Source organism: Pelophylax lessonae (assembly GCF_965119305.1).
Source record: "Pelophylax lessonae genome assembly, chromosome: 1".
Taxonomy (NCBI): domain Eukaryota; kingdom Metazoa; phylum Chordata; class Amphibia; order Anura; family Ranidae; genus Pelophylax; species Pelophylax lessonae.
This window is the reverse complement of record NC_138768.1, coordinates 808,289,248-808,301,290: the sequence shown is the minus strand read 5'-3', so window position 1 is coordinate 808,301,290 and position 12,043 is coordinate 808,289,248. Positions and strand designations below refer to the sequence as shown.

At 44.6% G+C, this 12,043-nt stretch overlaps 1 protein-coding gene across 2 annotated transcripts in view; it reads left to right on the top strand.

Moving 5' to 3' along the window:
- ZFYVE28 (zinc finger FYVE-type containing 28) overlaps positions 1 to 12,043 on the top strand; it is a 393,202-nt gene that overhangs the window by 197,686 nt on the left and 183,473 nt on the right. For both annotated transcript variants that reach the window (XM_082244014.1, XM_082244013.1), the window contains exon 2: positions 162 to 302. In XM_082244014.1, coding sequence (XP_082100140.1) covers positions 162 to 302 — 141 coding nt within the window. The remainder of the gene's footprint in view (positions 1 to 161; positions 303 to 12,043) is intronic.

Below are 12,043 nucleotides of genomic sequence, written 5' to 3'. Positions count from 1 at the left end.
AGAATGTTTGCTCCAAGCTGGACAAATGTAACTACATATAATCTATCCATACCTGGAATTGTATAGGTTTACCTTTACTGTCCTGCATCTAAAGTAGACAGCTCATCTTCTATCTGACACACTAATACTGATCTCTCTCCTGTATTGTTTTCCTTTTGCAGAGGTCGGACCCGCAGCTTCTCGCCCAATTCTACTATGCAGATGAAGAGCTGAACCAGGTGGCTGCAGAACTGGACAGCCTGGACGGGCGGAAGGACCCTCAGAGGTGTACGCTGCTTGTCAACCAGTTTCGCTCCTGCCAGGTGAGATCACACTTCAATAAAGACTTCTCCAGGCTGGGTGACACCTTATGTGCTGTCCTGGGTTTTCTTTACAAGAAAAAGTAACCTAAAAGTTCTATTAAAAATACCACCCCATGATTACTCCCTTTCACCATACCCATCTTCCACTGTGATATTTTGTTGAAGTCCCCAGATTTACTCCGTGCTTCTGGCTATGGAAATCTGATCTTCTCCCTATTCTACCGCAATAGAAAAAGTAAAAATGAAAATGAAATTTACATTAAAAATACATATTAGGTTCAGTATATGTACAATATTACACATTTATGCTTCATTGACCTAACTTTTCTCTTTTTAAAGCAGTACCATGCAGGCATATATAACAAAAACTATCAGCGCAAAAAAATCAATAGTGAATGGTGCAATAATCAAATGATATAAAGACCGGCTGCACACACTAAAAGTGTCTAAACCACACAATGTAAACTAAATAAACCAAAAAGTAGTGTTGCGCCAGTCATGTGCACACATAGTGTAGTAAAATACAAAATCAGTGTCCATACATGTTCCAATGTCCATACAATCAATCAAATAAACGGTGAATCCACGTGTCCAAAAGAATCTTGTGCAAAACTTAATTAGTGCTTTCGTGATTAGTGCAATCCCACCACCAGGTGAATTGGTCTCTCACCTCCACTATAGACCCACTGCTGGGTCAATCACAGCGTTGTATATACACAGGGACCTTCAGATAGTAAAGGCTATGGATAGCCTATCACCTCCAGAGGGATTCTTACCGATTAAACATAAAGGGGGAACAAAGGAAGAGATCTAGTGCTCTCTGTATGGTTGCAGTAAACCGTTTTATTGAGTAAAGGAACGGTACTCACAAAGGTGGCGCTTCCAAAGCGCATAGCAATCAGCATAAACGGTATCTATGAAGAGACAGCTTCCAGCATGACTTCCTCAGTAGGGGACCCCTACTGAGGAAGTCAACGCCTGTTGTTGGGCTTCGTCGTCATGCGTATAGGGGACAGAGCCTGCGTGCTGGAAGCTGTCTCTTCCTAGATACCGTTTATGCTGATTGCTATGCGCTTTGGAAGCGCCACCTTTGTGAGTACCGTTCCTTTACTCAATAAAACGGTTTACTGCAACCATACAGAGAGCACTAGATCTCTTCCTTTGTTCCCCTTTTATGTCTATCGGTGAGAATCACTCTGGAGGTGATAGGCTATCCATAGCCTTTACTATCTGATGGTCCCTGTGTATATACAACGCTGTGATTGACCCACCAGTGGGTCTATAGTGGAAGTGAGAGACCAATTCACCTGGTGGTGGGATTGCACTAATCACGAAAGAACTAATTAAGTTTTGCACAAGATTCTTTTGGACACGTGGATTCACCGTTTATTTGATTGATTGTATGGACATTGGAACATGTATGGACGCTGATTTTGAGTTTTACTACACTATGTGTGCACATGACTGGCGCAACACTACTTTTTGGTTTATTTAGTACCATGCAGGCAGCTGTTGGTGTGAGCTCCAGTAGGCAGCAGTGTGATCTGTTCATTATTTTTTTTTAACTTTATTTGAATGGTCGCATAGTGACAATTCAGTCTTGTCTCCACACAGCTGCATTGTGGTGACACACAGTGCCATCTAGTGCTCCGCACTGCACATCACACCAGTATTGCACACAGGGCACATTTAATGATCGTTTGGGAAAAACCCGACAGGCTGATTGTAGACCTAACGATCTATCGATCAACTTGCATACAATCCACTAGCAGCCACAGGTGTCAAACTGGCGACCCTCCAGCTGTTGCGGAACTACAAGTCGCATAAGGCATTGCAAGGCTGACAGTTACAAGCATGACTCCCACAGGCAGAGGCATGATGAGACTTGTAGTTCCACAACAGCTGGAGGGCCGCCAGTTTGACACCTATTATTCCAGCCCATACAAGGATCGAATTTTGGCCGGTGCCTGCTGAACTGGCCAAATTTTGATCCATGTATGGCTGGCTTTAGATACACTAACATATTGAAGCCAAACTCCAGCTCACACTGCAGTTACACAAGCAGTTACAGCAAACTTTGGGTTAAAGATTTTACAGGAATAAACAAAAGATGATCATTGTAAGCACCCCTGTCAGTGGTAAATGGTTTGTCTCAACACTCCTAATTAATACATTTGCAGGACAGCTTTTTTCTGTTGAAAAACATCAGATTACCAGGTGAAAATAAGACTAAAAAAGAAAACTAATGCAGCAATCATATTTAAGAATTGGTAAGCTGTAATATAATACATGTTTCCGTTTGCGTTTAACCCCTCCCGGCATCTGAAGTCCCTTAAGGGGCCAGGAGGCCGGCACAAAGGGGTTTAACCCAAAAGCAATTATGTATTATATTACGGCTTACCAAATCTTAGATATAATGGCTGCATTCCTTTTTAGTTTTTTTTTTTCACCTGGTGATCTGCTGTTTATGATCATTTGACCGCTGTGATTTGCTGTCAGTGATCACATGATCGACCGATATCGTTTTTTTTTTTTTTTTTATTGCCGATACCGATATTTTGGTCATCGGATATCGGTATTGGCTGATATTTTTGGACATTTAAAAATTTTTTATTTTTTTTTCCCCCCACAGGTACTCTCGTGGAGGGATCTGGGGGTCTAAAAGACCCCAAACCCCTCCTCTGCGCTTAAAAGCATTCAAAACGCCACGTTTGGCTGTTTTGAATGCTCGCATTTTTTTGAATTTGCCACCGAGTACCCAGAAGTGATGTCATGACATCACTTCCGGGTTTTTTATATGGAGACCCGATCAGAGCCGAATGCGGCTTTCATCAGGTCTTCTGTTCGGTGGCCATGCAGGTAGGCTGCTCAGGTCTCCCGGTGGGATAGGAGACGCGGAAGGCGGCGGGAGGGGGGAGACGTCCCCTCCAGCTCCTTGTAATGACAGCCGAGTGGCTTCTCGGCCGCAACGGTTGTCATTACAAGACAGCCGACCGTTGGCTATGGACACCAGTACTGGGGTCCTCTAGCCTCTAGCTGCAGGCATCACTCCGGTACAGCACTTTCCTGAACTATCGGCAATATCGGTAACCTCAGGGGCCGATTCCGATATATCGGGGAAAGTGCATATCTGCCCCCGATGTATTGGGCATCGGCGATAATCGGTCGATCCCTAATAATAAAAAAAAAATATATATATATATATATATATATATATATATATATATACAGGTCCTTCTCAAAAAATTAGCATATTGTGATAAAGTTCATTATTTTCTGTAATGTACTGATAAACATTCGACTTTCATATATTTTAGATTCATTACACACAACTGAAGTAGTTCAAGCCTTTTATTGTTTTAATATTGATGATTTTGGCATAGAGCTCATGAAAAACCAAAATTCCTATCTCAAAAAATTAGCATATTTCATCCGACCAATAAAAAAAAGTGTTTTTAATACAAAAATTCAACCTTCAAATAATTATGTTCAGTTATGCACTCAATACTTGGTCGGGAATCCTTTTGCAGAAATGACTGCTTCAATGCGGCGTGGCATGGAGGCAATCAGCCTGTGGCACTGCTGAGGTGTTATGGAGGCCCAGGATGCTTCGATAGCGGCCTTGAGCTCATCCAGAGTGTTGGGTCTCGCGTCTCTCAACTTTCTCTTCACAACATCCCACAGATTCTCTATGGGGTTCAGGTCAGGAGAGTTGGCAGGCCAATTGAGCACAGTAATACCATGGTCAGTAAACCATTTACCAGTGGTTTTGGCACTGTGAGCAGGTGCCAGGTCGTGCTGAAAAATGAAATCTTCATCTCCATAAAGCTTTTCAGCAGATGGAAGCATGAAGTGCTTCAAAATCTCCTGATAGCTAGCTGCATTGACCCTGCCCTTGATAAAACACAGTGGACCAGCACCAGCAGCTGACATGGCACCCCAGACCATCACTGACTGTGGGTACTTGACACTGGACTTCAGGCATTTTGGCATTTCCCTCTCCCCAGTCTTCCTCCAGACTCTGGCACCTTGATTTCCGAATGACATGCAAAATTTGCTTTCATCCGAAAAAAGTACTTTGGACCACTGAGCAACAATCCAGTGCTGCTTCTCTGTAGCCCAGGTCAGGCGCTTCTGCCGCTGTTTCTGGTTCAAAAGTGGCTTGACCTGGGGAATGCGGCACCTGTAGCCCATTTCCTGCACACGCCTGTACACGGTGGCTCTAGATGTTTCTACTCCAGACTCCATCCACTGCTTCTGCAGGTCCCCCAAGGTCTGGAATCGGTCCTTCTCCACAATCTTCCTCAGGGTCCGGTCACCTCTTCTCGTTGTGCAGCGTTTTCTGACACACTTTTTCCTTCCCACAGACTTCCCACTGAGGTGCCTTGATACAGCACTCTGGGAACAGCCTATTTGTTCAGAAATTTCTTTCTGTGTCTTACCCTCTTGCGTGAGGGTGTCAATGATGGCCTTCTGGACAGCAGTCAGGTCGACAGTCTTACCCATGATTGCGGTTTTGAGTAATGAACCAGGCTGGGAGTTTTTAAAAGCCTCAGGAATCTTTTACAGGTGTTTAGCGTTAATTAGTTGATTCAGATGATTAGGTTAATAGCTCGTTTAGAGAACCTTTTCATGATATGCTAATTTTTTGAGATAGGAATTTTGGTTTTTCATGAGCTGTATGCCAAAATCATCAATATTAAAACAATAAAAGGCTTGCACTACTTCAGTTGAATCTAAAATATATGAAAGTCTAATGTTTATCAGTACATTACAGAAAATAATGAACTTTATCACACTATGCTAATTTTTTGAGAAGGACCTGTATATACACATACATACACACACGGCCACTTGGTATTAAGGCACACCTACCAAGAGGCCTTATATTTGCATACTGTCGGCGTGAAGGGGTTATTACCACCTTTAGTTGATGTATTTATTTTTAACATTTCTGATTTTGTTTTTCGCAAATAAGGTAATCACAAGTTCAGCTAAAAAGAGTACCTAGCAGAATTTTTCTTTTAAAATCCTCATTCATATAAGGAGATGGCACAAAAACTTTTGGTCTTGGTGCCAAAGTGTCTCCTGGGGTGATATTCCTGCCCGCTATCCAGCTTTCTTCCAGCAGGGGGCCCTCTGGGGAAGTGTATTCTTTTGGCATATGATGTTTGCTGCTGCTTGAATGCAGTCAGCCACATTAATCATGATATACTGCAGGGCAAAGCTCATTCTCTTTTCATGCTGGTACCTGGGGGACACTGTGGAGGTCATGAATGCAGTCTGAGCGCCCCCTTTTTTTTTTGCCCAATTGGTCAATTGTTTATGTATTTGGAATATAAAGAAAGATGACTTGTTTGTAGATCTGGGATATTATGGTCCTGGTAAAAAAAAAAGTGTGTGCTTAGCCAGCCCGTATGTTAGTGATCCTATAGAACAGCCAATGGCCGCTTTATAAGGCTTAACCAATATGAAGGACTCTCCCATCAGCAGGGAGCGATATGGGGGGAAGCTGGAATATTGTCCCTTTTTTTTTTTTTTTTTTATACCAGCCCTGCAATTTTTTTAATCTCATTATATAAATTTCATTGAAAATAATTTACCCTTAGAGGTTACAAAAGACAACACTAAATGCAAATTAAGTTAGCCAGATGCCAAAGAACTCCCCGGAGCTTTATTATGAAGCTAATTAAAGCCTATAGATGTAAGTATTGCTTGTCTTGTGTTCCTAGTTAAATATGTGCGCTGCCAAAAGAATACAGGCCAATAACGTGATAAAGCGATGTTTGGGAACGCGGCGTGTAAACCGTAAAAAGAACAGTTTAGTTCCTGCAGAGTGAGATGTGTTTTCATCATTAACCCCCCACCGGATCTGCAGAGAAAGATGCAGTACATCAACGGAACGCTGACACCGGATAGGGAGCGGTGCGTGGCGTCTGAGTTGTTTTATTGTAGCTGCGTCAGTCAGGCCTATGACCACAGCCAATAGCCAGATTTCTGAATCAAAATAAGCGCAAAGAGGGAATTTACAAAAACAGATGCAGAATGATAATCATCATCATTTAATCATCTAGTGGCAGCTTTTTCTGTAATGTTTGGCTATAAATATGCATGATTTAATGCTGAACTCCAGGAAGCTTTACTCTAGTAATCATTAAAAATGTGTTTTACATTGAAGCAGCATACAGCAAATATCAGAATCTCTCATGGTGTTAGTCTGCTGTAAGCCCTGGGAGAGGGGGCAGCACAAAGCCAGTTGTATCTCTATTGCTTTGGATTGTGTCATGGATGCCCTCTTCAGTCTCATATTGGTACTGTATTGATCAGTGACAGTTTGGGGCTGGTTAAGGTTGCATTTCATAACTTTACTGTAGTCTTCAAAGAGACCCAGGACCTGACTGTGCAGTCTGGTAGGTGTGCAATGGTAACAGAATTACAAAACCCTTTGTCAGTTGTTCATATATTCTATTTGTATTGCAACTGTGCATTGAACGGTTTGTCTGGAGTTATGCCTCAATGTAAAACAGACCAATGAAGTGAAGTGGGTCCTCCTCCACACTGCAGGGCTTAGTTGCCCATTTTGCCTGGGAGATGATAAAGTGATGTATTTTCCTTATTTCTTGCTCTTTCTCTTCTTGTGACCAGTCCCTTGGTCACAGCTCCCTGACATCATCCTTTACAATGCAGGACCAGGTCTGCACACCTCTCAGGAGAGATTTTGTCCCACTCCTCTTTGCAGATCCTCTCCAAGTCATTAAGGTTTCGAGGCTGACGTTTGGTAGCTGGAACCTTCAGCTCCCTCCACATATTTTCTATGGGATTAGGGTCTGGAGACTGGCTAGGCCACTCCAGGACCCTAATGTGCCTCTTCTTGAGCCACTCCTTTGTTGTCTTGGCCATGTGAGTTGGGTCAGTTTCATGCTGGAATACCCATCCATGACCCATTTTGATTGCTCTGGCTGAGAGAAGGAGGTTCTCACCCAAGATTTGATGGCACATTGCCCCGTCCATTGTCCCTTTTGATGCGGTAAAGCTGTCCTGTCCCATTAGCAGAAAAACACCCTGAAAGCATAATGTTTCCATGGTGGGGGGTGGTGTTCTTGGTGTTCCTGTATATCTGCATTCTTGAGCAGGGGGACCTTGCAGGTGCTGCAGGATTTCAGCCCTCCGCGGTGTATGGTGTTACCAATATGGTGACATGTCAAATCGCATGACAAATCGGAGCCTATCTCCGGCAATTGCATTGTCCGAATTGGTGCGACGCGGACTTTGCGGTGCCGCACCGATTCCCAAAAGTTGTTTCTGCACTATTTTTGGCAACTTCGGGGGACGATTTCAATAGACATCTGTGCAGGAACCTGCACAGACATCTGTCAAATCGCTCTCGAAGTCGGACTGAAATCCCGGTTTGAAATCATGGGAGTTCAGCTGAACTCACACAATTTCAAACCTGCCTTCAGTGTGAACCTAGGCTAAGAGAGTGCTCCTAGGTGCTAGCTTTGCTACGCCAACGTGGGGATTGCTGTGCTGGGCTGGGCTCTTTGGACGATCTCCTTCTGTGAGCGGAGTCTCCATCTGCTCTGGTGGAGAACCTGGAGATCACAATACAAACTCTGCGGGAGTTCGGCTGGATCCTGATTTTTCAGAAGTCTGCCCTGGTTCCATCCACAAAGCTGGACTATATGGGCCTGACTCTGGACTCGGCCTTTGCAAGAGTGCTTCTTCCTCTGGACAAACTCCAAAATTTGCAGGCTGCAATTCGCCTCCTGCTGTCAAACAAATGGTCGTCCCTCTGGATCTGCATGCGGCTGCTGGGCCTGATGAGATCTACCTTCGAAACGGTTCCATTTGCGCAGTTCCATACAAGATCCCTGCAAAACGAGATTCTGACCAAATGGGACAAGACACCGCAGTCTCTGGACAATCTGATCCGGCTGAGTCCGGGAACAAAGGAGTCCCTGTTATGGTGGCTTCGCTGTCTGGCGCTTCAGCTGGGAAAATCCTTCCTCCCCTTGTATTGGACAGTGGTCACCATGAATGGCAGCCTGTCTGGCTGGGGAGGCGTCTTCGGCAAGCATTCTGCTCAGGGGATATGGACGCTGGAAAAGTCCACACTACCGATCAATGTACTCCGAGCGATCAGACTGTATTATTGGACAGATCATCTTCAGGGATGCCCTGTGCGCATTCAATCGGACAGTGCCACGGCCGTGGCTTATGTCAATCTCCAAGAGGGCACAAGCAGTGCCCTAGTGGCTCTGGAGGTTCCTGACATTCTAAGGTGGTCAGAGCGGTTCGTTCCAGCTCTCCCCGCTGTGCACATTCCCGGGGTGGAAAATTGGCAGATGGATTACCTCAGTCGGCAGGCGTTGGACCAATGGGAGTGGTCCCTTCATCCGGAGGTGTTTCAACAGCTGAGTCTCTGGTGGGGCACCGCCAAGGTGGCTCTGTTGACATCTCAGCACAACCGGTGCAGAGGTTAGTGGCTCGGTCAAGGGATCCTCTGGCGGATGCCAGAAACGCACTGGTGGCCCTGTGGGGTCAGTATAGTCTGATTTACGCTTTCCCCCTCCTCAAGATTCTGCCAAGACTTCTACGCAGGATGGAGGCAGAAGGGAATTCCGGTCATCTTAGTGGCTTCGGACTGGCCTTGCCAGGCTTAGTACGCCAATCTGGTGTGGCCGGTTGCCGACATTCCTTGGAAGCTTCCTCTCAGGGAGGATCTGCTGTCCCAAGGACCGATCTTCCATCCTGCTTTACAGTCGCTGGCTTTGATGCCTTGGCTGTTGAACGCCAGGTGCTAAAGGATAGAGGTTTATCTGAGTCAGTGATTCCTACACTGTTAAAAGCTAGACAATCTAGTTCTAGGAAGATCTACCATTGTACGTGGAAGATGTACATTGCGTGTGTCTTTCGGGGTTCATCCTCGCTCCTTCTTGGTGACTCTGATCTTAACCTTCCTTCAACAGGGGGTTGAACAGAAATTGGCCTTGAGTTCAATCAAGGCCCAGTTATTGGCCCTGGTAGTCTTTTTTTTTTTTCAACGACCTTTGACCACACACTCCCTGGCGCGTACTTTTCTTGAGGATGTCTGACATTTGGTTCTTCCAGTGCGGGCTCTGTTGCCGCCTTGGGATCTTAATGTGGTGCTTTCAGCTCTACAGAAGCCTCCCTTTGAAAATATTTGGGAAATTCCCCTGCTTACGCTGTCCCAGTAGGTGGCCTTTTTGGTGTTGAAACTGGCGGCATTATCCTGTCGTTCACCTTATCTGGTGATTCACAAGAATAAAGTGGTGCTTCACCCCTGTCCGTCATTCCTTCCTATGGTGGTCTCTGACTTTCATTTGAATGAAGCCATTGTGTTGCTTTCCCTGTGTCTAAACATCCAAAGGAAATTGCCTTGCATGCCTTGGATGTGGTCCAGGCAATTAGGGTGTACCTGGCAGCTACGGAGTCTTTCAGGAAGTCAGACTCTTTATTTGTGCTCATGGATGGCCCTCACAAAGGGTTGTGCGCTTCCTCTCGACCATTTCCAGGTGGATCAGACAGACGGTGCTTTAGGCCTATTCCATCAGGGGTCAGGTTCCTCCTTTCCCTGTCAAGGAGCACTCTACTAGGGCGCTTAGTGCCTCCTGGGCCTTCCGTCATAAAGTGTCAATGACGCAGGTTTGTAAGGCGGCCACCTGGTTGTTGGTGCACACTTTTACAAAATTTTATAAAGCGGATGGGCTGGAATCTGCGGATGCTTAGTTTGCAGGCTGCTGTTTAAGAGGACCTGATCCTCTTTGAGGGTGTATTGTTTTCTTAAGATGGGCTCCAGTTGTTTTGGTTGAGCCACTGTTGTCTGATTGGCTAATGTTTAGCCTTGGGAATTTTTTGCTGTTTCCCACCCCTCATGTTTAACACTGCTTTGGGACATCCCAATGGCTAAGAAGATCAGTCAGTCAATGAACGAAAGAGAAAATGGGATTTTTGACTTACCGTAAAATCAATTTCTCTGATGTTCATTGACGGACACAACACCCACCCCTCTGTGGAGGTATACTTCTCCTGACACTGCGAGTAAAAAAACTAAGTGACTATAGCAGGGAGAGGGAATATACCCCCTGGGACTGCCCATTGGTGTAGCCAGAAGTTTTTTCTGCCTAGTGTCCTACTCCTGTAGGGGGCAGTATAACTCAATGGTTAAGATGATCAGAAGCTGTGTCCCTCAATGAACATCAGAGAAATATATTTTATGGCAAGTCAAAAATCCCATTTTGCATGGAATTTGGCTTTAATATGAACAGAAACCGGATTAGCAAGGACCGCTGTCATGTTTTCAGATTTTAGGGCCAATTATGAAACTGTCATAGTTGATTACACTCAGCCTTCATAGAGATTATTTGCTTAATTAGTCTTCATATTTCAGTCGATGCACCCCAAGACTAGAGAGGTTTGTGATTAATGACATCACTTCGCCAGCAGATTAGAGCTCTTTTGGAGAATTTCTCACTTGGGTGAAAAAAAAGTCACCATTTAATTTTCTTTTGGTCTTTCTAGAGACAGGGATGCAGTTCTGTTTACAAGAAAGCAATATTTGAATTTTTTGGGATTTCCAAATTTATAGAACTAAAACTGACTGCAGATTGAAATGGACAGGTAGTTGGTAATAACAAAACAATAACAAACATGATGCGCATCACACATAAAGTGGCTATAAAAAGTCTACACACCCCTGTTAAAATGTCAGGTTTCTGTGATGTAAAAAAAAAAATGAGACCAAGATAAATAATTTCAGAACTTTTTCCACATTTAATGTGACCTATAACTTATACACCTCAATTGAAAAACAAACCTGAAATCTTTTTTGGGGGAGGGAGTAAAAATTAAAAATAAAATAATGTGGTTGCATAGGTGCGCACACCCTCTTATAACTAGGGATGTAGCGGTGTTCAAAATTCTGAAGTCTCCCAAAAGCATGTGGGAAAATGTGTTCTGGTCTGATGAAACCAAGGTTGAACTCTTTTGCCATAATTCCTAAAGATATGTTTGGCACAAAAACACTGCACATAACCAAAAGAACACCATACCCACAGTGAAGCATGGTGGTGACAGCATAATGCTTTGGGGCTGTTTTTCTTCAGCTGGAACAGGGGCTTTAGTCAAGAATTATTAACAGTTCCAAATACCAGTCAATAATGGCACAAAACCTTTAGGCTACGTTTACATGTTGGTGTAGCGTATCGCGGGCAGAATCACAGTGATTCTGCCCGCGATCCGGAAAACATTGCAAATCATGGGACGCCTGTGCGTTGCCGTTGATTTGCAAAGGCACCCCAAATGCTGTGCGATGTTGCTGCAATTTCTGCCTGTCGAATCGCGCAAACAAAATTGCGGGTCTCATGACGCCACAAAGAAGCTCTTGTACCTTTTTTGGGCGTCATGCGACCCGCGATTTTGTTTGCGCGATGTTACAGCGATTCGGCAGGCGGAAATCGCGGCAACATTGCACAGTGTTTGGGGTGCCATTGCAAATCAACAGCAACGCACAGGCGTCCCGAGATTTGCAATGATTTCCGGATTGTGGGCAGAATCGCGGTGATTCTGCCCGCGATCCGCTACGCCAACATGTGAACATAGCCTTAGGCTTCTGCTAGAAAGCTGAACATGAAGAGGAACTTCATCTTTCAGCATGATAACGACCCAAAGCATACATCTAAATCAACAAAGAAATGGCTTCACCAGAAGAAGATTAAAGT